Here is a 25,738-nt window from a genome sequence, read left to right as displayed (position 1 = left end):
CACTTTGCGGAGCGTGTCTCTAGGTGCATTCTGATTATTCCTGCCTTTGTGGTGTGTGCGGTCACGCTTGTGTGTGGCGCCTACCTGGATTTCTGGGGTCATCCGTCCCTTCCTGGGGACTCGCTGCGCACACACTGACAGCCGCTTTGTACCTTACCTTGCTCGCGTGAGTCTTTTCACCTGTCTCCGGCGGCTCCAAATCCGGTTAAGTTCTACCTGGCGCAGAACATCCTGGCGTTCCCCAGCCGTGGTTTCCCGAGCTCTTGGTTGTAGGAAAACGCACCAGCTACCTTTCCCTTTTCCCTGATCTGATGAGACGCTGGAATCCTGCGTTTCCCTGCCGAGGTGCATGGATCATGGGCAGATTGTTTGAGTTCTAATTGAGGAGGGAGGTGTGTGATGTGCCGTCCTGCGGGGAGTTGAAGGACCCCTTCATTCACAGAAACATCCTGTTGAGTACCAGACCAGGTTAGCGGGCTGCACCTGCTCGCTTTCCACCGCCAGACGCCTGGGGCCCCGTTGGTCCCGGGTGGTGTCAGACTCCAGAGACAGGGTCCGTTTCCTATTGTCCTTCGTTTCCTCTGCCCGTTAAATTTCCTTCGGAAAATTCTCTGCTTAAGTATTAAGCACTTGGGTGGTTCTTTGCGGAGGATAATGGGATCCGATGGCTACATGACGTCTCAAAGCCATTGCATTTGGTTCAGTCCAAACTCCAGGTGCAAAGGGCGGGAAATAGGCAGCGATTACCTCCTGGGCAGTCCCAGGCCGACCCGAGGGACCATGCCCCAAGATCTTTCTTCTCAGGTGCTTTTCACTTTAGATTTTTCAGATTTATTGTCAGACAATTGCCTATCAACGGGAGAAGAGTCAAGATAAGCAATACTCTTCTTCAAAGGTTTACCTCATAATGCAGTCTTGCAGCCCAACGCATCCTTAAAAAAAAGAAAAAAAAAAGCAGTATTTAGCCTGTGTTTTAGCTTATTCGTGATCTAGCTCCTAGACATGCTTAAATATATTTTGTGACTAAACTGCTTTATTTTGCTAAGTATAAAGGCATTTTGCCCCACTCTCACCCCCCGCCACTTACACCCTTTATAATCAGCACGTAGCTCATAGGTAACGTGAATGGGCTCTTGAAGTGTGTGTTAGTGAGACTGTCTCGCATTGACACCACCCCACAGAGCACGTCCCAGTCACCTTCAAGTGCTGGGCATTGTGGGGAATGGGGAACCATTTGCCAACCTCAGAAGTATTCTGGGAATAATGAGTTCCAGAAAATGGGTGGGGTATTCCATTTTTGTGTTTGTGTTTGAAGTTTATTATTTATTTGGCTTTTTTTTTATTTTTTATTTTTTTACTATTTTTGATTCCTCTACATAAGGCAAAGTGCTTGAAGAGCTCACCACACGCACATTTACGGTTCTCATTAAAGAAGCCTCACGTAAGGTAAGATCCATTCTGTTCTCCCTGCTGTTGGTTAGTTCAATTCAACAGATTTTACTGGATGTCTGTGATGTAAAGTGATAAATAACGGTATGCCGGTGTGTGGCTTCAAATCTATCAGAAGGTTTATTTGCAGGCTTCCTGAGTTTCTTTTTTATTTTTATTTTTTAATGAGGGCAGATGAAGGATGACAGAGCTGATTGGTGAGAATGATTAATCACACTAATCATTAAGTAAACTTGGAGTCATACATTTTTTCGAAGAATGAAAGATTAAGCCATCACAGGCAAAATTCTCTGATTTGGCCTCTACTCTAGATCAAGTCTCAGCCCATTTGATAATATTTCTTCTCTGGGCTTACTCTTCTCTCTGTGCTTGTAAAGTCTGTAGAATTTATATTTAACTGTTTTATATTTAAATATTTTTTTAAGATTTACTTAGTTATTAGGGAAAAGCAAAAAGTGAAATTATGGCTGAATTTTTGTATTTTGCTCGTTTGGGTTTTTTAAATAGTAATTTAAGAACCTGGAAAATTATGAAAAGCCTTTGACATCAGGCACTGGTGTAGGTCCCACTTGCCTGGCTCCTGACACCCATGAACCATTCAGTAAACATTTGTTAAATGAAACTAGAAGCCAAAAAGTAGTGTGGTGGAAGAATCTTCTTCAAATAGATATATACGGAACATATTGTATACTTACATTACTACATTAATACAAAGCATCACAGACTTAACTTTTATAGACTATTTCATTATTGTTCATATTGACAACTAAAAAAACAATAAAGCCTTCAAGTTAGTTAATGGAATTAGGGAACCCAACAGAGAGGAAGCTCAAATTAAGTGCCTGAGTTGGCAGGATCCCTTTTAGCTAACAGATGTACCTACAGAAATCAGGCCAGAGGCTTAGATTCAGTAGCCCATGATACCACATGTGGACTAGCCTTCGACGCAGAACTGGAAAGTCCATCTGTGCGTCCACTGGACTTTGCAGGTCCAGGGTAGCAGGCTACCGAGCCACATTCTAGGGCCTCATCACCTGTGATTCTGATTTGTGGCAGATATCTCTGTGGGAGAGAGCGCTCTGAGATGCTCAGTCGCGTGACGCAAAACGCCTTCTTCAAGAGTTCCTTATGAATAGAATCCGTGCTCGCACTTGCATTACCAGGAAATAGTTATTATTTAGTCTACACTAAGTTTTGGAAACAACAACCACAAAAAAAATGGAGATTCTGAGTAGTCAAGTAGCCATATACAATTTAACAGTATCTCTAAACACGACTTGGCACAATCCAGCCAGAACAGTGTCAATATTTCAATCCTCTGAATTCATATCAGGAACAGGATAGACTGTCATTAATATTTCCTGAGTTCCTAACTTTTAAATTATTATTTATTAAGTTGTATTAAGATGGGAGATCAGTCGGTCCAGACTTATGATTTGTATTATGGGCTTGAACGTTGATGCTGATGCTGTTACAGGCAACAGTGAACAGGTCTGGAAATTGTTAGCCTATAACAGTTGTTAAAAAGCGTGACTTAAGAAGGTAACAGCCCTGAATACAATTTTTGATGGGAAACAAAAGCATAGGTGGCTGTAAGAACCTGTTTCGGACTCAGAAAGACAGGAAGATGACTTAACCATAGTTAGAATACTAAAGTAATTCATTCAGGGAACATTTAACATATAGATTCCCTGCCCAGGGGTAGCCAAGACAGCAGCCTTCCTGATTCATTTGTCACGGTAGTCTAGTACTGATCAACAGTGCCTGGCTATCTGTCAACTGTTGCCAATTAAGCTGGTTTGGTTCTTACTCGCTTTCAATTTTCCTATGACCAGGATTATAACAGAGGGATTTATCTTCTCATTTCTTAAATAGAACATTCAGAACATGCTGTAAAATGCAACTGTAACAGAAAGTGCAGTCAAGTTCTATTGGGCAGGTTGACTTACTGGCCTCAGCCTGAGAGTCTTAAACTTTGAAATAAAAGGTACATATGAATCATTTCAAAGGCTTGTGTTAAGTGTATACGTTACAAAAAAAGAAGGAAGAGGAGGAAGAGAAAGAGTTCTGGGTTCAAAAATCAGTTATGTTTTCACTGCATAAGCTATAATTAAATTTTATTTCTATTTCTTCATGAAAATACCCATATTGTTTTTCTGATTAAAATTCAATTCATATTCTTTGTACCAACATTCAAATACAGACATACACAAAACAGAATATGAACATACCCATAATATCACCCGCTAACAAATCATATGTTAACAGCTTGGTGCATAACCTCTTCTTTCCTTTAGTTTAGTTTAGTCTGGTTTGGTTTGGTTTTGCACGCCTCTAAAATTGTGGACGCATGTGTAGTAGCAGTGGCCGTGCTAGTAGTTTTTTTTTTTTTTACAAAAACAGAATCATACTATGCACGAGTCTGAAGCTTACTTTTTGACTCTGCCATACATCTTTCCATGCTAGAACATATAATCCTTTTGATTACACCAGAATCCTCCATTTGTATGACTCTTCCATCATTCATTTAACGAATCCTTGACTCATGGTCATCTTGGTAGCTCCAATGTTTAGCTACAGTGTACATCTTTGTGCATGTGCATCTTAAATTTGTCTGATTTTTTTCCCATAGGGTAAATTATCAGAATTCATTATTTATATTATTAGCCTATATGCCATATATTTTTGGGTAAAAAAGGAAGCACTCAATAATTCATCCAACAAGTAGTAGATATTCCCCACTGTGACCCAGAGTGTCTTCTATATGCCCAACATATTTTTTGCACTTAAAAAACAATTTTTATTGCTATTTAACATTCATAGAGAAAACACACAAGTCATAAGTACATAATTTATAATTTGTGTGTTCAACTTGAACACACTCATATAAATGGAATCCAGGTCAAAAAATAAAATATTTACCAATCCCCTCCTTTGTGCTTTTCACGTGCCTTGGCAACCAACTGATTATTCTAACAATTACTCATGAGAAAGTCCTTCGTGAGTTTGTTGACCTTGATTTTCATAGTCGAGTGCTAAATTATGGGAACTACGCCTTTAAGATTGACAGTGGAATATTGACTGATGCTTCTCAGACCTTCAAGGACTCCTTGTCAACAAAATTGGCCTGGTTCAGCTGAATTAGTTTCCAAGATCCTTCATTCTGTCCTCTTATCACTTTATCATCCCTAGCAATTTTGGTCTTATATTTATCCATTTGATCCTGCTTGGCTCATATTTGGATTGATATGATAAATTAAACTTTGGATAACAAAAGAAACTGAGTAACTTGTTTTTCATTTGATTTCCTCTTGTTGGCCACCCAGCTCAGATGAGTATGGATGGATTTAGAGTTGGAAAAGGAATCCTGGGCTCTCAGTTTGTGGTTTCTGTCTCCAGCTGTCTCCTTCTGCCATCCTTTGTCTTAAGGAGTACAAATAATGACCTTCAAAATTTACTTAACTTTTGGAGACCTCAGTTTCTTGATTTTTAAGGACTTCCAGCTCCTCGATTCTATGAAAAACGTTTTCCTTTAATGTTGTGGTTGTTGTTTCTTGTTTGGTTTTTGTTTTGGTATCGTTAGATTTGTTTTTTCACAGAGGAAAGTTAATATTGAGTGACCGTAAGGAGAGACGGAATGAGTTAGATACATGAAAAGTGTTTTGAGTTAGTTCCACAATGAATGAGAAGAGAAAATATTTGCTTCTTTTCCGCCCATGTGTTTTCATTCCTCGTACTATTCTTCTAAGAAGCTGAGGTCTGGATCAGTTTCCTCGCACGATACTGCTGATACTGATCACTCTCAGGCTGAGCACAGCAGTGAGCACAATACTGATCCCTGCTCACATCACCACGGCTATGATCTAGATGAAGTGCTACTCAAAATACAGTTCACGCACCAGCGCCAGCCCTTGAATTGTTAATTACTCATTCACCATGAGAGATGGAACCTGAGTCAGAATATACATCAAGTAAGGTACTAAGAACACTTTTTAGTTTAGATGACTTTTTTGTTAGTAAGACCTTCTTGATGAAGGAAGCAGTGCTTTGCAAGTTCCTCTTCTCACAAGGACTCGTAACCCATATAATTCCTGAGGGAGCCAAGTGGCTACTCTGAGTGGCATTGATCTCTAATGTGGGACTTTGTAGTTAAATTGAGAAATTTATAAAAATGTAAACATTTTCTCCTTCTGTACTGATTTTCTATTGAAATTGGGGTTTTTTTGAGGGGAGGTTGTGTTTATCCTTGAGATAGAGTGACTAACAGCACCACGGTACATGATGTTGCTGAATGCAGTAAATTATAATACCCTTCCCTACAATGATCAGCGTATTGTCCTTGACCCTTTTTATCTCCACAGACGAGCACAGGGACAAAGGTTGTGATTATAAGGGACTTGGTAATTTTCAAAGGATGGGATTATCATAGAATTTAACTTAACACTTTAAATAAAAAACAATTCATCTTACTTCCACATCCAGTCACATCTTCACTGACTCACTGTGGTAAACTCCCTTTTGATTTTTATTGTGCTCTTCAGAATACATTCGTTCCAACCACTCAGCTATGTTCATGATAATGTATTTCAGTATTAACAGCAGATTCCTCCATCCTTTCCTCAATTATCCTGGTGGACACCTGACTTAATAAAATCTTTGTTGAATATTGTTGAGAGACACAATCGTTTGATAAAAGTATGGTCAGAGTTTCCTCTGGAGCCTGGAACTATTAATTTTATTGCCATAACTAAAATATTTATAAATTTAGTGAGTATTCATAATTTTTCTTTACTATTGAATAATTACCCTTCGACTAATCAATATGAATTAATACAAGATCATGTATTCATTCATTCATTCAATAAATATTATCGTGCAACCAAAAATAGAACAAATAGGGACTACCTCTCCAAGAAGCTTCAAGTTTCTTCATTTCTTTATCCTTTCAATCCTGCAACCATCCAACAAATACTTATTGAGCATCTTTATACCAGAAACTGTGCTGAATCATGGATAGAAAGATGAATCCTTGGAGAGACCTTCAAGATGGAGGAGGAGTAAGATGTGGAGATCACCTTCCTCCCCACAAATACATCAGAAATACATCTACATGTGGAACAACTCCTACAGAACACCTACTGAATGCTGGCAGAAGACCTCAGTCTTCCCAAAAGGCAAAAAACTCCCCACGTACCTGGGTAGGGCAAAGGAAAAAAGAAAAAACAGAGACAAAAGAATAGGGATGGGACCTGCACCTCACGGAGGGAGCTGTGAAGGAGGAAAGGTTTCCACACACTAGGAAGCCCCTTCACTGGCGGAGACTGGGGGTGGTGGGGGAGAAGCATCAGAGCCAAGGAGGAGATCACAGCAACAGGGGTGCAGAGGGCAAAGCGGAGAGTTTCCCACACAGAGGATTGGTGCCAACCAGCACTCACCGGCCAGAGAGGCTTGTCTGCTCACCTGCGCTGGGAGCTGAGGTTCGGGCTTTGGAGGTCAGATCCCAGTAAGAGGACTGGAGTTGGCTGTGTAAACACAGCCTGAAGGGGGCTAGTGCACCACAGCTAGCTGGGAGGGAGTCCGGGAAAAGTCTGGAACTGCCTAAGAGGCAAGAGACCATTGTTTCAGGTGCGCGAGGAGAGGAGATTCAGAGCACCGCCTAAACGAGCTCCAGAGATGGGCGTGAGCCGCGGCTATCAGCGCGGACCCCAGAGATGGGCATGAGATGCTAAGGCTGCAGCTGCAGCCACCAAGAAACCTGTGTGCAAGCACAGGTCACTATCCACACCTCCCCTCCCAGAGTCTGTGCAGCCCGCCACTGCCAGGGTCCCGTGATCCAGGGACAACTTCCCCGGGAGAACACATGGCGCGCCTCAGGCTGGTGCAACATCATGCCAGCCCCTGCCGCCACAGACTTGCTCCGAACTCCGTACCTCTCCCTCCCCCCGGCCTGAGTGAGCCAGAGCCCCGAATCAGCTGCTCCTTTAACCCCATCCTGTCTGGGCACAGAACAGACGCCCTCAGGTGACCTACATGCAGAGGCAGGGCCAAATCCAAAGCTGAAACCCAGGAGCTGTGTGAACAAAGAAGAGAAAGGGAAATCTCTCCCAGCAGCCTCAGGAGCAGCGGATTAAATCTCCACAATCAACTTGATGTACCCTGCATCTCTGGAATACCTGAATAGACAACAAATCTTCCCAAAATTGAGGCGGTGGACTTTGGGAGCAACTGTAGACTTGGGGTTTGCTTTCTGCACCTAATTTGTTTCTGGTTTTATGTTTATCTTAGTTTAGTATTTAGAGTTTATTATCATTGGTAGATTTGTTTATTGATTTGGTTGCTCTTTTCCTTTTTTTTTTATATATAGATATATTTTTCCTTTTTTTCTTTTTGTGAGTATATATGTGTATGCTTCTTTGTGTGGATTTTGTCTGTATAGCTTTGCTTTTACCATTTGTCCTAGGGTTCTGTCTGTCCTTTTTTTTTTTCTTTAGTATAGTTTTTAGCGCTTGTTATCACTGGTGGACTTGTTTTTTGGTTTGGTTGCTCTCTTCTTTCTTTCCTTCTTTTTTTTTATTACTTTTTAACTATTTTATTTCTAATAATTTTTAAAATTGTTTATTTTGATAACTTTTATTTTATTATTTTTTATTTTTTTCTTTCTGTATTTTTTTCTCCCTTTTCTTCTGAGCCATGTGGCTGACAGGGTCTTGGTGCTCTGGCTGGGTGTCAGGCCTGAGCCATTGACGTGGGAGAGCTGAGTTCAGGACATTGGTCCACCAGAGACCTCCCGGCTCCACGTAATATCAAACAGTGAAAGCTCTCCCAGAGATCTCCATCTCAATGCTAAGACCCAGCTCCACTCAACGACCAGCAAGCTACAGTGCTGGACACCCTATGCCAAACAACTAGCAAGACAGGAACACAGCCCCACCCATTAGCAGAGAGGCTGCCTAAAATCATAATAAGGTCACAGACACCTCAAAAACACAACACCAGACCCAGTCCTGCCCACCAGAATGACAAGATCCAGCCTCATCCACCAGAACACAGGCACCAGTCCCCTCCACCAGGAAGCCTACACAACCCACTGAACCAACCTTAGCCACTGGGGGCAGACACCAAAAACAACGGGAAATACGAAGCTGGAGCCTGCAAAAAGGAGACCCCAAACACAGTAAGATAAGCAAAATGAGAAGACAGAGCAACACACAGCAGATGATGGAGCAAGGTTAAAAACCCACCAGACCAAACAAATGAAGAGGAAATAGGCAGTCTACCTGAAAAAGAATTCAGAGTAATGATAGTAAAGATGATCCAAGATCTTGGAAATAGAATGGAGAAAATACAAGAAATGTTTAACAATGAGCTAAAAGAACTAAAGAGCAAACAAACAATGATGAACAACACAATAAATGAAATTAAAAATTCGCTAGAAGGAATCAATAGCAGAATAACTGAGACAGAAGAACGGATAAGTGACCTGGAAGATAAAAGAGTGGAAATAACTACCACAGAGCAGAATAAAGAAAAAAGAATGAAAAGAATTGACGACAGTCTCAGAGACCTCTGGGACAACATTAAAAGCACCAATGTTCGAATTATAGGGGTCCCCGAAGAAGAAGAGAAAAAGAAAGGGTCTGAGAAAATATTTGAGGAGATTATAGTTGAAAACTTCCCTAATATGGGAAAGGAAATAGTCAATCAAATCCAGGAAGCACAGAGAGTCCCATACAGGATAAATCCAAGGAGAAACACACCAAGACACATATTAATCAAACTACCAAAAATTAAATACAAAGAAAAAATATTAAAAGCAGCAAGAGAAAAACATCAAATAACATACAAGAGCATCCCCATAAGCTTAACAGCTGATCTTACAGCAGAAACTCTGCAAGCCAGAAGGGAGTGGCAGGACATATTTAAAGTGATGAAAGGGAAAAACCTACAACCAAGATTACTCTACCCAGCAAGGATCTCATTCAGATTCAACAGAGAAATTAAAACCTTTACAGACAAGCAAAAGCTAAGAGAATTCAGCACCACCAAACCAGCTTTACAACAAATGCTAAAGGAACTTCTCTAGGCAGGAAACACAAGAGAAGGAAAAGACCTACAATAACAAACTCAAAACAATTAAGAAAATGGTAATAGGAACATACATATCGATAACTACCTTAAATGTAAATGGATTAAATGCTCCAACCAAAAGACATAGACTGGCTGAATGGATACAAAAACAAGACCTGTATATATGCTGTCTACAAGAGACCCACTTCAGACCTAGGGACATATACAGACTGAGTGTGAGGGGATGGAAAAAGATATTCCATGCAAATGGAAATCAAAAGAAAGCTGGAGTAGCAATTCTCATATCAGACAAAATAGACTTTAAAATAAAGACTATTACAAGAAACAAAGAAGGACACTACATAATGATCAAGGCATCAATCCAAGAAAAAGACAGAACAATTGTAAATATTTATGCACCCATCATAGGAGCACCTCAATACATAAGGCAAATGGTTACAGCCATAAAAGTGGAAATCGACAGTAACACAATAATAGTAGGGGACTTTAACACCCCACTTTCACCAATGGACAGATCATCCAAAATGAAAATAAATAAGGAAACACAAGCTTTAAATGACACATTAAACAAGATGCACTTAATTGATATTTATAGGACATTCCATCCAAAAACAACAGAATACACTTTCTTCTCAAGTGCTCATGGAACATTCTCCAGGATAGAGTATATCTTGGGTCACAAATCAAGCCTTGGTAAATTTAAGAAAATTGAATTCGTATGAAGTATCTTTTCCGACCACAACGCTATGAGACTAGATATCAATTACAGGAAAAAATCTGTAAAAAATACAAACACATCAAGCTAAACAATACATTACTAAATAACCAAGAGATCACTGAAGAAATCAAAGAGGAAATCAAAAAATACCTTGAAACAAATGACAATGAAAACACAACAACCCAAAACCTATGGGATGCAGCAAAAGCAGTTCTAAGAGGGAAGTTTATAGCAATACAATCTTACCTCAAGAAACAAGAAACATCTCAAATTAACAACCTAACCTTACACGTAAAGCAATTAGAGAAAGAAGAACAAAAAATCCCAAAGTTAGCAGAAGGAAAGAAATCATAAAGATCAGATCAGAAATAAATGAAAAAGAAATGAAGGAAACAGTAGCAAAGATCAATAAAATTAAAAGCTGGTTCTTTGAGAAGATAAACAAAATTGATAAACCATTAGCCAGTCTCATCAAGGAAAAAAGGGAGAAGACTGAAATCAATAGAATTAGAAATGAAAAAGGAGAAGTAACAACTGACACTGCTGAAATACAAAGGATCATGAGAGATTACTACAAGCAACTATATGCCAATAAAATGGACAACCTGGAAGAAATGGACAAGTTCCTAGAAAAGCACAACCTTCTGAGACTGAACCAGGAAGAAATAGAAAATATAAACAGACCAATCCCAAGCACTGAAATTGAGACTATGATTAAAAATCTTCCAACAAACAAAAGCCCAGGACCAGATGGCTTCACAGGCAAATTCTATCAAACATTTAGAGAAGAGCTAACACCTATCCTTCTCAAACTCTTCCAAAATATAGCAGAGGGAGAAACACTCCCAAACTCATTCTACGAGGCCACCATCACCCTGATACCAAAACCAGACAAAGATGTCACAAAAAAAGAAAACTACAGGCCAATATCACTGATAAATATAGATGCAAAAATCCTCAACAAAATACTAGCAAACAGAATCTAACAGCCCATTAAAAGGATCATACACCATGATCAAGTGGGGTTTACCCCAGGAATGCAAGGATTCTTCAATATACGCAAATTAATCAATGTGATGAAACATATTAACAAGTTGAAGGAGAAAAACCATATGATCATCTCAATAGATGCAGAAAAAGCTTTCGACAAAATTCAACACCCATTTATGATAAAAACCCTCCAGAAAGTAGGCATAGAGGGCACTTAACTCAACATAATACTGACAGAAGCTGGCTCGAACTCACACAGTTACTGCAGCAGAGGGAAGGGATGTGGCAAATCTCACACGGAGTCTTACATTTTCTACCCAGAAGTGACACATGTCACTTTTCCCCAAATTTTATTGGTCAAAACAAGTCATGTGGCCACCCTAATTTCAGAGGGGGTGGAAACATGCAGCCCTACAACATACCTGGACAGAGGGAAGAATGGCAGAAACATGCAAACATCACCAAGGACCATAGGTCTCAAATTTATCCCTCTTTCACTTCCAACCTCTCCAGAGAGAAGAAATGTAATGAACATAAAATTTGGAGACATAGGGATATAGATTTGAATGCCAGTCCTGCTTCTATGTGGCTGGGTGACCCTGGGCAAGCTTTTAAATTCTCTGATCCTTAATTTTCTCATTGGTTAAAGAAAGGTGAGGTATAATAATAACTAGAGTAAAGAGCTGTGAAGATTAAAGAATATACACCTGCACCATGCATGCGCACACACACACACACACACACACAACTAGTATATGCTTTTATTTAATACATATTGGCTGCTGTCATTCATTTTGTTGTTGTTTTTCCAAACTAGTTTGTCTGGACATTCCTTCTCCTATACAAGAATCCCGGGTCCACCTTTCCCTGCCTGTCATGTTCTGTTCCCATTCCACAATGATTTGGGGATGCTCCCACCATCCCTTCCCCTCTACTTCCCACAACTCTTCTGGCATGATGTGCCCCCTACATCCCAGGGCTCATGACTGAAATAAAAGAGAACTTAGATGTAAGAGCAGTGAGTGATGTGTGAACGTGTGTTTCTGACCAAGGCTATTCCTACAATTGAATAAAAAGCACAGGGCACACAACCTTAAAGGGTAAGGTGAAGAGCTCAACCCTGATAAAGGGCAAACCAAAGTCTGTTAAATCTTGTATAAGATACTCATGATTTCCATGAGTAAAACCATATTTATTTATATTTTTTAAAAGAATGTGTAACTCTTTTATATAGGTCATCAGTGTAGCAGTCTGTTTTCTACAAATAATTACTTATTATTCTCCAATTTGACCTCCTTGCATTTTTAAGCTGAAATACATTCTGGGAGAATCTGAGCCTACACTTGTTTACTGCATCCATATTGTCTTTGACAGATTCTGGTCTTGAGTTGTTATCTCATATGACAACAGGCTGCCGGGGACTTGATTTCCTCCCACACTTGATAGCCTGCCATGTCATTTTGTTCCATGTTACAAGGAACATGTAGACATTCTCTTTGTTAGCCAGACTTTTGAGTTCATTGTGCTGCCTGAGAGAGAGGGAGAGAGAGAGAGAGAGGATGCATGAGAGAATATTAAGGCAAGCTCTGCTGCTCTGTTCACACAAAGGATTAGCAGGACCGTGGAAAGTCCCACATGGGAACTTGCTTTCCTGATGAAGGACACAATGTCCTCTTTTCTGTCTTCTGCCTTCCCTGGTGAACCTGGAAGTCCTGGTAGAAGAGTAATTTCAGAGCCATGAGAGAGCACTTTGTCTCCTTATAGGGTTGGTGTTTTATATAACCTCTGCCTAAAATCTGACTCATCTGGTACTCATCAATTTAGGGTACCTACCTAGAGCCTCAGTCATATGATTGCTGATGACTGATGAAAAGCACTGTTAACATCAATGCTCCATATTTTCTTTTCATTTGCAGCTGCATTTTGCGACAACTAGATTCATTCTTAAAATTGTTTATTGGCTCCTATTTCAAAAGATACTGGACCCTGGACTGTAAGAGAGTTGATGTGGTTGGGTTTAGCCTCTTGCCACACTAGAGGATTCACCCAAACCAGGGCAGTCAGAGAGGTGGTTGATAGTTTTAAGAATTGTAAGGAGTGTGACTTCTTTAATCTGCTGAACTTGGTGTTTGAAGACTGTTTGGTGCTTACTGCCTAAATCAAGTCTCCCACTTGTACTGTGTTTATTTGCTGCTCGGGCCCTGTGTGGAACCTGGAGCTCACTGGCTATTGGCGGATCTCAGTGAGCTTCCCCAGAGTCCACCCACACATTAGTCCTCATTAGGAGACAACTCTCTCTCGAACCTTGAGGGCATTTTGCTAAGTGAAATAAGTCAAACCAAGAAAGACAAATACCACACGATCTCACTTATACGTGGAATCTAAAGAAACCAAAAACAAAAAAACAAGCTCATAGATAGAACAGATTGGAGGGGGTAGGGTGTGTGTGAAATGGGTGAAGGTGGTCAAAAGGTACAAATTTCCAGTTATAAAATAAATAAGTCATGGGGCTATAACATACAGTATGGTGACTATAGTTAATAATACTGCATTGTATATTTGAAGTTGCTAAGACAGTAGATCTTAAAAGTGCTCATCGCAAGGAAAAAAATGTAACTATGGATGGTGGCAGATGTTGACTTATTGTGGTGATCGTCTTGCAGTATACAAATATCAAGTCATTATGTTGTACACCCCAAACTAATACAATGTTATATGTCAATTATATCTCAATTTTTTAAAAAGAAAGAAAACTACTCTCTCTTGACTCAAGATGGCTCCAAAGCCCCTCCCTTTGACTGGGTATTTAAACTGCAAGAAAGATATCCTTGACCTCATCTGAAGACGACTGATGATGTAAGATGAACATTACTGGATCCCATGATCCTGGAGACCCAGATTGAGATTCAGACCAGTGGATGGTGGCAGAGTGAAGTCATGAGCAAGGCTGGCTGGCCAGTCACCATTCCTGGTCTTCAGGCAGCATCTCCCACCACCATGGGTCCAGTTCCCTTGGACATATTAAACTTCCTCTAACTCATTCTCTGATGCTTCACCTCCTGTACCTGTGGATTAGTGGGCAAGATGGTAGCAGCAAATATTTGAACTTCTCCAATGCCCATTGAAGAATCAAGCTTAATCAGTGTATTTCTTTAGAAGCTTCAGACATTTTGGCTGACTTACTACATATTATACTAAGCATATTTCTTAATATCCTCGGGGATAAATCATTTTTCCCCAAGTCGTATGTTGAAAAACTCCAATCCTACTGAAAAGTTGCAAGAATAATAACAATGGACACCTATACGTCCTTTAACTAGACTAGTCAGTTGTTAACATTTTAACGCATTTGCTTTATCATCCTTTCTTTCTTTCTGTATGTGTACTTATTTTTTTATTTTGGCTGAACCATTTGAGAGTTAGCTGCTGAAACTGTGACACTTTATAATTACATACTTTGAACATGTACTTCCTAATAACAAGAACATTCTCCTATATCACACTTAGGAAATTTAATATTGATATAATGCAATTATACAATGTACAGTCTATGTCCAGATTTCCCCTGTTATCCTAATAATGTCCTTTATAACAATGTTGTTTTTTCTTTTAATTGGTCCAAGGATCTTTCATCACATTAGAGGATAAATCTTGAAATCTGCATCCTACTTTTTCTTCTCTGATTATTCAGCTGACTACTAAATAATGTAATATGGCCAAAACTGTATGTAACCAGAACTTAGCCTGCCTAAGCTGCCAATTACTAAGCATTATTCTTTTTAAATATCCATTTCACTGTGGAAAGCATCATCATATGTTGACTGCCAGCCATGGAAGAATGAGAGAACTTATTTAGCAAAATTCATATGTACGAATTATGCTAAGCACTGGGCTAATATCCAGAAGGGATGGGCAATGTACACACTATGTAATCAACTAAGGTTCTATTTGTAGTTGTATTATGAGGGACGATGGTTCATTATTTCAAGTAAACACTATGCCTTGGTTAAAAATATCATCATGTAGATGACTCCATGAGCTTGAGTCCCCGCTGGGAAATGCAAGACTTAAAACACTTATACGTACTTGTCATATTCCAATCCATTTCTAAGGAATAGGCTACAACGCATCTTAGTTTAAACAAATACATGATTAGAGTTGTCAATAGAGAAATATAAATAGTGGCCTGTTTCATTAGTTTGCTAACACTGAAGTTCTTTTTAGACAACCTATGTCATCACTTGTTTTTTCCAGATTGTACCTGTACATGTTATTTTATAGATAGAGAACGGTTATTAGTTTTTGGCATATTCTTAAGTGCAAAATTAGAGAAGTGGACATATTAGATAATTTATGTTCCTCTCTTCCATATGCCTCAATTCTCAAGATATTTTAAGTGGAAATTAAGTTTGGGGCTTAAGTTATGTAGTGAATGAAACATTTACTATAGATCCATTCTTATGTTGAAAATTTACAAGACAAATGAATATTTACAAGAGAACGTACACAAAACAATAGACATTTACAGAAACATACACAAACAGAAAGGTTTTCACTGAACACATTAACCTGGATGCCAATGGGAGATGAAGGGAGATGGAGTGAGGAATTCAGAGAAAGAGGGATCAGTGGTGACAATTAGCCACAAACAGAGGAATATGTATTTAAAGAGGGAGGTAACAGTAGAAACAAGAAAAGAAGGAGTGGCATTTGTTGGGAGTCATACAAGCTCTCTTATTTTCTTCTTATACTGTGTGGCACCAGTGGCCCATGGCTGCCCACTTCTGAGGAGTCTGCTTAAATTTAGGGTGGACTTCATCAAATGCTTATAGAAAACACATATTTCCAAGCTCTTCCCTGTTTCCTTAGAGCAGCTTTAGAGGCACCCAAAGGCCTCTGGAGCGTGAGAGAGTAGACTGGGGATACCTTGTGGTCTACCTATAAAGGTTTCAAAAAAAGAGTTATGACAATCGCAAAATTAAGTTTACGAGAACAAAATCTTCCCACCTATCATACTCTGTAAGGAGACTGTTAAGAGCATTTCCTGATTGGACAAAAACTATATTTGATACAAATTATTTTAACTATGGAGACAGAATGAAAGACAACGGAAAAGGAGGAAAGACCATTCTCCAACCAGAGCATGGTTGAATGAGAATTTCAAAAACATGTCTAGTATAATTAAAAATAAGCAAGCTTTTGTGTATACTAATGCTATAATTCAACCAATTCTAGCTGCTCCAAGAATAAAAAGTATTTTTTCTTACTACTCTTCTAAAATATTAGAAATGATCCGAGCTGAGTAGAGGGAGCGAACTGAACCCAAAAGTCCTCATTAAAAATGCTGTAACATCTTGAAAGGTTGATCTTTCTTCTTAACCATCTTTCTTCACACTGATTCATTTCAACCTTGCCTATGATCTTCATGTCATTATTTCTTTGGCTGTTTGTTTTTTTCTCTAAATCAAGTGTTTAGCCAATAGCCTTTTCTCCTGCTCCCTAAAAATGACTTTCATTGTTTTGCTACTTCTTAACCAGTTCATGCTTCCTTCATCCTTTAAGTTGCCACTTTTCTCATTTTGATTTAGACTAAGTGTGTTACCCAAGATGGGTCCAGTTTCCCCAGAGCGCAGGACACAGCCCTCCTTGGTCTTTTCTAGACATAATAAAAGAATCATGAAAAATACTATGCCTAGAACTGGTTTTATATTTGACCTTTTTATCCAGAAAATTATCCACTTAAACTCTTTTTCTAAGGGAGTATCATTTTAAAATAATTATTCTTACTAAGGCAGTGATTTGGACATAAAATCTTCACAAGAAATTTAGATACAGCAAAAATTTATTAAGAATAATAGTTTGATTTCCCCAGGAAAATACTGCTATATAAATGCAAGGGAAGTCATATCTATCAATATAATTACTTTTTAGGCCATATAAAGATAGATGGTCAAAACAGTTACATTCTAATTCCCTTCTGAAATACTTTCTTGTGTGTGTGTGTGTGTGTGTTTTTTTTTTTGTAGCTTTACTCAATCTACACTGTTTTGCATGTCAAGAAATGTATATTCTGAATGTTTGTGGATTATACCTTATGTGGATAACTAACTTTTAAAAATTAGGGCAAAATAATTAGTCTAACAGAAAAGTATTCTGAATATAGTATAATTTAATTATTTTGCTGAGCCCGAGGCTAATCCAGAGAGATAAAAGTAATCACCGAGGTAAAGAGAGATAATAAGAGATTGGACTGAATCCAAAGCCACCTAAGGACCTACCCTAGAGATTGACTTTTAATGTAAATTACAGATACCAAGCTGTTACTCTGACATTTCTTTAATTTTCACCAAAGTACCATAAAAAAGTTCTGATTACATTTTCTGATCATTCTTTTGAACCCCAGATAAAGGACTGTTCTTTTTAATTTTTCTGGCTGCCATTGTCCAGTCTAGACCATGAATTCCAGGGCTTATTCAGAATCTTCATCTCTCCACACTTCTTTTCATGAGATGGTTCTCGAACTCTATGAGATAGCAGATAGACTCAGTCTTTTTTCTTTACTTGCTTTTGTTTTTTATTGCACTGATACAGGGAATCACAGTGAGATTCTACTCATTTTCACACAAAATTCTTCTCTCAAAGCATTGTATTGATTAAGTAGGAGCAGTTCTCAAATAGGCGAATACATGGATGGACTTAATCAGCTCTGAATAAGCTTAGTAGTAAGATAATAAACTTTATTTTCCTTATTGCAAGCCTGAGGTAAGTGCTGCCATTGACTGCAAGTCAAGGTTTACATTTAGAGAAGAGTGAGTGGCTAGTCTGCATTGTCAGCACCAGTCTTCTCTCACCTAGCACAACCGAAAAGGCCACTAGACAAAGAGAAAGTGTTAAGGGAAAAGATAATCATGCAAATTGTAAAGGAAAGCTCAAGGTCTTGTATAAAACATTTAACATGTAACAAGGTCTTGTATAAACATGCTGTTTTCTAAGTAGAACTAAAAACAGCTGTGCTCAGATGTGACAGTTTCCCTTCTACATTCTGGAGATGGTAGTTTCTGTATTCTACAGAGAAAGAAACCCAGTGTATCATCTAAAACTATTCATTACATTATACTATTAAATTTTACATTTGTAGACCAGAAAAAGCCTTTACCGTATCACGTTAATACTTTATCAAATCGTTGCTAATGGTTTGGGAGAGCACCTTTTGGAGAATGACACAGCAGGGCTTGATAAGGATGAAATGTTGATTTGACATCATAACATCTAGGGGACTCTTTGAATAATGTCTGCAAGGGAACAAAGCAGCTTGTCCCAGTTTTCCACAACAAAAAAAACCTTTCAGAGAGTTGTTATTCACATAGAAATGTATTTAAATAAAGGTCAGAAACTCAAGAGATTGCTGTGACAGATTTGAGGTTGACTATAGGCAGAGTTTTATACACGTTGCATTGTAGAAGTCAAGGCCCTGGCAGAGGCTCTGCCCGCAGGCTGGCGGCCAGGGGTCTGGCGATGCTTAGGTGAGAGAACTCAGAGTTGAGGACCTGTCAGCTCTTCTTCCTTTTACCAAGCAGCAAGGTACACACCAGAGAGTATGCTTTGTTCCTCCAAAACTTTACAGCCCTAATCACCCCATGGGAAGGAAAGCTTCCATTCTTTCAGAGGAGTCACAGTGGCCGGGCGCTGAGTGACATGGAAGCAGAGACCCACCCCCCTGCCAAGGTCTGACTTATCCGTGCGGTCCCTCCATCTCCCCACCCCGCTGGGCTCATGGTGAGATTACAGTCAGTCCTTGCTCACTTCAGGAGGTGACTGCCTTTTGTAGATTTCTTTTCAGCACAGTTCTTTATTCCAAGAGACAAAGGGAAAGCTGGCTGACCATGAACTTAAACATCTCCACAGATCTTCATTTATAATATTGTGATCTCACTGTCTCATTTTCCTTTCTCAAAAATCACTTTCTGAGAATGGCTCAGAAAAAAAGCATCACAATCCCCACATGGCTTTAGGTGCCACCTGAAATGAGAGTCTGCTGTCACTGCCCCTAGATAGGTCAAGGCTATGCATTTAAGATGAAGTCGCTTTCTTCTTTCCTTTGAACCCAATCTGTTTGGGAGAAACAGCCCAAAAAGCAGCATCTTGAAACACACTTGTTTGATTTTGTTTCCACAGTACCGTCTTGGGCCTCATTCACACTGTCCCATAATAATTCCTGCTCTACCTCCCTTACAAACACATACAATTTGGATCGTCCTCAGCATTATACATAGACTGTCAAAACATTCACCAGAGAGAAAGAAGATTTATCAATTTTTAAAACATCTATAAGAAAATGAGAACTAATGTCATCAAATTAAAATGATTTCTAACACTGCATATGCTCTGTTGTTTCAGAGTAGAAGAGTGAAACGAAATTCGTATATCTGTCATTTTAAATTAAGAAGTATTCTGGAAGTAATATTAAATCTAAAGTATTGGGGGTAGGATGTTTAGAGAAGATACTTAATTGTGAAATGTCAAATAAGGACACAAGGTTTCATCTGTTCATTTCTACCATCTTCCAATGTCACTTGGAAGATCAGATGCTTTCCCCAAATCTTAACCTCATTTGCTATAAACTATTCCATAGACACTTGAGGCTCACAGTGGGCTTTTGTCTGAAAGAAGGTGATCTTCAGGATGTGAAAAGTACTCTTGGAATATTTACACTGTAAAGAGATACCTTTGTTTTAGCAAGTGGTCTGGCAGCCAGTTGTGAGCCCTGCCGTTGAATTGCTAGTGACATTATCTGTGCCTCCAACCTCACCTCCAGAAAATGATACAGTTCTGTTTAGTGAAGGTGCTTTTAGAAAAATCAGCCAATTCCAGCTGAATTGATGACCTGCACGTGTCAGAATTATTGGACTAGCAGAGACCTGGAAGTTCCTCTAGTCTTTCTAGGCATTGAGAAATAACTGTCTACCGGCCCTTTACTTGGATGGCCTTTTATTATTTTCGAAGTATGATTTTGGACACGGTATCACATCCTAACTTAGGATCTCGTGGAGAGGTAGGAAAGGTATCATTGGACAAATGGGAAAACTGAAATATCAAGACTGAACTGTGAGCTTGTTCAAAATAAGTGGCAGCTGGGAACTAATTACCTGAGTCTCGTCATTTTCTCTTCCTACAACATCTGAGGAAACTAAGAACGCTGTTCAGGCATGGGTTCTTGTCACTCCTCTGTCACTGACTAGCTGTGAACCCTGAGTAAATCACAATTTCTTTGCTGATCAGTTTCCTCATCTGCAAAATGGGAATAATAATTCCTGCTCTACCTCCCTTACAAACTAGTTTGTGTGAGGAACAACATAAAATGCACAGCCCCTACCTTCTTGCCCATTCCAGAAAAAGACGATGTAAAATCATTACTACCAAACGATAGGAAAATTGAGACCGGATGGTATAAAGGGTGAGGATGGGCAGAGCTGAAAGTCCTGGCTTATCTTCTAATTAGATACAATTCTTTTGTCAAATCGATCAGCTTCTTTGTTCTCAGTTTCCTCAGCTAGACTTAGGAGATCATACCAAAACATCTTGAAGATTTCTTTTGACTCAGCCCATGAGAGTCTTTCCTAGTTTTCTTGCCTATACATCACGCTGTCTCTGAGATGCTGCTGTTTTCCCTAAAGATGAGCGGCTAGAGCATTTATGTGCTGTATAAGACAAGGTATTGCCAGCTCACTGTAACACATGTGCAGTCCCCCTGTGATTCTCTCTCTCTCTCTTTTTAAGGATTGTTAGGAGCCTGTAGCAGCCTAGTGGAATTAAAATCACCAGGTAAAGTTTAATGAGGAGTAGGAGTCAAATTATTTTAGGAAGTACTAAAACTGCCCGTGGCCTCCTCTGAGGAGTCACTAAGATGATTAGCCTGCTTGACTGCCGGCAGGGCAGCCCTCTCAGAAGGGTCCCCTCCTTCCCAGGGATCATAAGTGCCACTCAGCCACAGCCACAGCGGCCACTGTCAGCCCCTCAAGGAATCAGCCACTTAATTAGATTTGGGGAACGGAAGGGAAAGGCAAGCTTTCAAGGTAAAATGCAGGGCAGAGGTTAGGGAAAGGGAAAGCCAGGGCACAGTGGATATTTTCACATTAGCGTTTCCCTACATGCGATGCAAGGAAATTGGAAATTTACAACAAAATGATCTAATGCCATAAAGAGCTAGGAAGAGCATCTTTTCTGGATTTGAGGAAAGACAGTCATCCATCGGGAGGGATCATTCTTCCTCAGGCTGCTTCCCTCACACCCGCACAAACTAGGCAAAAGCTGGCTATGACTTCCCCAGTCATGGACGCGAGGGTGTCAGAGGCACATGGCACCCGCACCCACGCCTGGAGCCTGAAGAATCATGCTCTGCCCCAGGGCTACCTGCCTGATTCAGTCCACTTTGTTTCCAGTGTTCCTCACAGGGACACTGTAAGGAGGGGGAACATGGCCAAGAGCATTTCTTTCTCTGCACCCATTCACACACACACACACACAACACACACCAAACACACACCACACACACACACACAAACACACACACACACACACAACCCACACACACAGTAAACTCATTTTGGCCCAATCTTAACAATTTACAAAGTGCTTCCCTGTCTATTATCTTGATCCCTGCGTAACACAGTGAGGGAATGGGGCAGGTACTATATACCATTTTACAGATGAGAATAGTGAAGCTCAGAAAATGTAGGTAATTTGCCCAACTTCCCAAAGATAAAGGAGAATTCAGGCCTCAAACTTAAGTCTCCTGACAGCAAAGCTAGTACTCTTTCTACCATTCAGAGGAAATCCAACCTTTATTCTTCTAAGTTAATCTAAAGGTTTTTTACTGAATGCCTAAAATATGCAGAACAAAGTACAGAGGTAGACCGAAAAGAAAAGAAATATGTAGAAATGGCCCCCAAGCTCAAGAAGATATATTTTTATAAACAAATTAGCAAATTATGAAAAGCAAACTTACATGTGCAGTGATTCTCCAAAGCGTACTAGAAGGAAATACTGGTCTGGAATTATGCTAGTGGGCTGGAGAGTGCAGGGAATTCATTTTCTGGAGGAGGAAGGTTTGGAGCTAACTTTTGGGGTCCTATTCTCAGAGCATGCACTTGGAGCATCTGTTGAAATCTCAGCAGATGGAACGTATCAGAAATATATTTTCCTTTTTATTTCATTTTTAGTTCCTTGGAGAAACCTGGCACCTAGGGTACTGTGGAGATCAAATAAAAGTGCATTTTTATATCATCATTTGTAATATAAAGACAGAAACATTACTTGTTCCTGGGGAAATTATTTCATTCTTTTCCCTCCCCGGTGGATTTTATAATTAAGCCTTTGCTGAAGTGAAAACTGGAAGTGAGATTCAAAAGTAATTTTTTCTGAATAATGCACTCAGTTGTTTTGGGTTTTTTGTCTTTGTTTTTGCAGTGATGGACACCTGATACCCTGCTGCCTTTGCTTGGAAACCGAGTTTTGTTGTACTGATTTAACCACCCTCAATGTTTGCTGATGCTAGCATGACAAAAAGAATGCTGATTCTGTCCCTGTTGACCCCTGTGTGAAACTGACTTTTCATATACTGTGCATTCTTTGACCTTCCATAAAGATGTCTGAACCTGACTCTTCATCTGTATTCTCGGGGAGTATGGAGAATGGAACTTTCCTCGAGCTATTTCCCACATCCCTGTCCACATCGGTGGACCCGTCCTCAGGCCACCTGTCAAATGTCTATATCTATGTGTCCATATTCCTCAGCCTGTTAGCCTTCCTGCTTCTACTTTTAATCATTGCCCTCCAGAGGCTCAAAAATATCATCTCCTCCAGTTCCTCCTACCCGGAGTATCCAAGCGACGCTGGAAGTTCTTTCACCAACTTGGAAGTCTGCAGTATTTCCTCGCAAAGGTCCACTTTTTCAAACCTTTCCTCCTGAAGAAATGTAAGAATCCTTCAATGCTGCGGCCCTCGGGGAGTTTTCCCTTGGGAAGTGTCGCATGAAGTAGGTGCCTCAGGAAAGAAACGCCCATTTTGTTCTTTTCCACTGATTAGACCCAGTTCTCCTTCTCCTTCAGCCCTGATTTCTTTTCCTGTTCATGATGCTTTTCATCGTGAATGCCAGAGTTGATGCTGACAGAAATGCATGCAAGGTGCAGAATTTCACCCAGACTTCTTGGTGAATCTGGGGCTGGCTTCTTCTCAGTGGGTCAGGCCACTCTGTTGGACACCCGAGGCAGAACTCACCTGAGGCGGCCTCGCAGAGGATGCTGGATCAGGGCTCTGCACTTGGCTTCTCTTACAAAACCGTAAAATCAACGGAGTCAGCAGAAACTGGCTAAGTGAAGTCTGAGCAATGTGGAAGATATTATCCATATTTAAAAGATAAAGTGGAAATACCAATTTAAAAAAAAAGAGTCAATTTAGATTTCATGTATAACATCTCTAAAACCGGGGGCAAAAATATTTTAAATGTTTTCTAAATCACATTTATTGATGAATTAAGTCATATGTGGAAAAGTTCTGGAAGACTTTAACTTTTAATGGCGAGACAAATATGTGTTATAATGCCATTTGTAATGTATTTCTGCCTCTTGGGTTTTTACCTACTTATGTTATAGTCATAATGCCCCTACATGGTGGAATTCTTTGTGATAATTGCTGTTGCTATTACTAAGAGAAGCGCCAGAACAGACGCCAGGCCGTTTATTTTATATCTGTAATTCCCATCAATGGAATCACACATATGGAAAATACTCATTTAGTTGTATTTTGTACAGTAATAACTCCTCGCAGTTGTGTATGTTCCTTTATTCAGTTTCACAGTCTTTATAAGTTTAGTGCAGAATTATAGTAAGACTCCGAGATGTCAGATGTTTGTTCACTCACATTAGGTTGCAAAACTTAGAAGACTCAATAGCTAATATCCGTGTTATTATATACTCCATGAATGTTACAGGTCTCTGATAACTTGTTGTTGTGTGTTAACATAATACTCTACATTAGGATTCCAGGATGTGGATTTATGTTTAAAACTGTAAACACTCACGTTGGGTAGCTGCTGGGAGCTTAGTGATCCTGGGGCTGCCATACTGTGGTCAGCCAAGCACACCTGAACTCGGGCTTTGTCCATGAAATGAGCCACATGCATGAACATAGACATGGAATATGGAGGGAATCAAGCTGCCCCTAACAACCCAACAAAGCAAGCAAACTGTGGCTTCTTAAGAGTAAGAATTTTAATTTAATTTTTAAAATAAATGGTCCACGGCATAAACACTGAATGTATTCAGCCTACGAAGCCCACTGCATCAACATGCCCCTGTCTGCCCATGGCAACTGGATCTTTCTTGTCCAAAACATTTACTAATCTTAAGTGGTGGGCCTTCAACCCACCCTTTGGTTTGGTTGTGTGGCATCTCCATCCAGAACTGGGATGGGATAAAGAATCCACCATTTCCACAGGGTCTATCTTTGTCATTCTAAAATGCTGAGAGAAATGCGGATCGGTAAGTGAGGATCAGAAGGTTTTTTTTTTTTTTTTTTTTTTAATCCATAAGCCTCACTTAAATCAGACCACATTGAAAGGTTTATATATATCAAAAATGTCCTCAAACACCATAAGACCTGCACAGAGTTGCTGCCCTAAAATGTATAATTAGTGAAAATTTTGCCTTTGCTGTCATTTAAAGCATGGCAGTGTGTTAGAATGTTATTATGTAGTATAAATGCTGGACTAGAAAAACTCTGCTATTTTAGACCATTATAGCATTCTGTGTGTGTATGTGTGTGTGTGTGTGTGTGTGTGTCTGTACACAACACATTCTCAGAATATATAATATATATATTCACACACTCCCAATTAAGAGTTGTGTGAAAGCTGCACAGGATTACAGAGGCATCTATATTACACTTTTGCTCTTTGATTAATCTTGTGCTATTTTGGTTACCAAGGAAGAAAGGACTTGGATGAACTGATTTTAAAAAATAAAGGAGCAAATTTGCCACACAACAGTACAATCTTAGTATGATCTGTTCTAAGGGGTAACTTTATACTCTTTCCTTCTGGAAGAGATTTAAAGGCTTCTAAAAGTAAAACTAACTTTTTTTTAAAATTTGCAGTCACACCCCCCCTCCCCCTCCCCCTGCCATGATGTTTCTAGCTCTCAAGGTTAATTAGAGTGATTGGAAGCAACATTCAAAGATGTAAAATAGGATTTGTCATTCCCAGCTTGTCAGGATAACAGATTGTACAACTTGAGATGAATTTGTGTTAAGAAGTTCAGAAAGGTTGGAAGACTGGTTTATAAATAAAGAAATCAAGCCCACTGAAAGCCTGGCTCTTCTCTTATTGTTTGTTCTCAGTGAGGTGGTCCGCAAGCTTCTCTCCTAGGGAGGCTTTTCCTTCACGTCCTCTCTGAAGCAGGGTCAATAATTAGTGGCCCAAATGTCAGCCTCTCCCCA

The 25,738-nt window shown here is 39.6% G+C and overlaps 1 protein-coding gene across 2 annotated transcripts in view; it reads left to right on the top strand.

Moving 5' to 3' along the window:
- SERTM1 (serine rich and transmembrane domain containing 1) overlaps positions 1–25,486 on the top strand; it is a 30,261-nt gene extending 4,775 nt beyond the window's left edge. Inside the window, exons 2-3 of one of the 2 annotated variants that reach the window (XR_014256333.1) lie at positions 1,382–1,446; positions 13,991–22,886. Coding sequence is in view for 1 of the 2 variants with exons in the window: in XM_082435779.1 (XP_082291905.1) it covers positions 22,890–23,213 (324 nt within the window). In the remaining variant the exon portion in view is untranslated. Of the gene's footprint in view, positions 1–1,381; positions 1,447–13,990 lie in introns of both variants that reach the window. The other variant, XM_082435779.1, reaches the window with a different exon arrangement.
- The last annotated feature ends 252 nt before the right edge of the window (positions 25,487–25,738 follow it).

This window comes from Balaenoptera physalus (genome assembly GCF_965194825.1).
Source record: "Balaenoptera physalus genome assembly, chromosome: 18".
In the NCBI taxonomy this organism is placed as follows: domain Eukaryota; kingdom Metazoa; phylum Chordata; class Mammalia; order Artiodactyla; family Balaenopteridae; genus Balaenoptera; species Balaenoptera physalus.
This window is presented reverse-complemented; position numbering and strand designations above follow the sequence as displayed.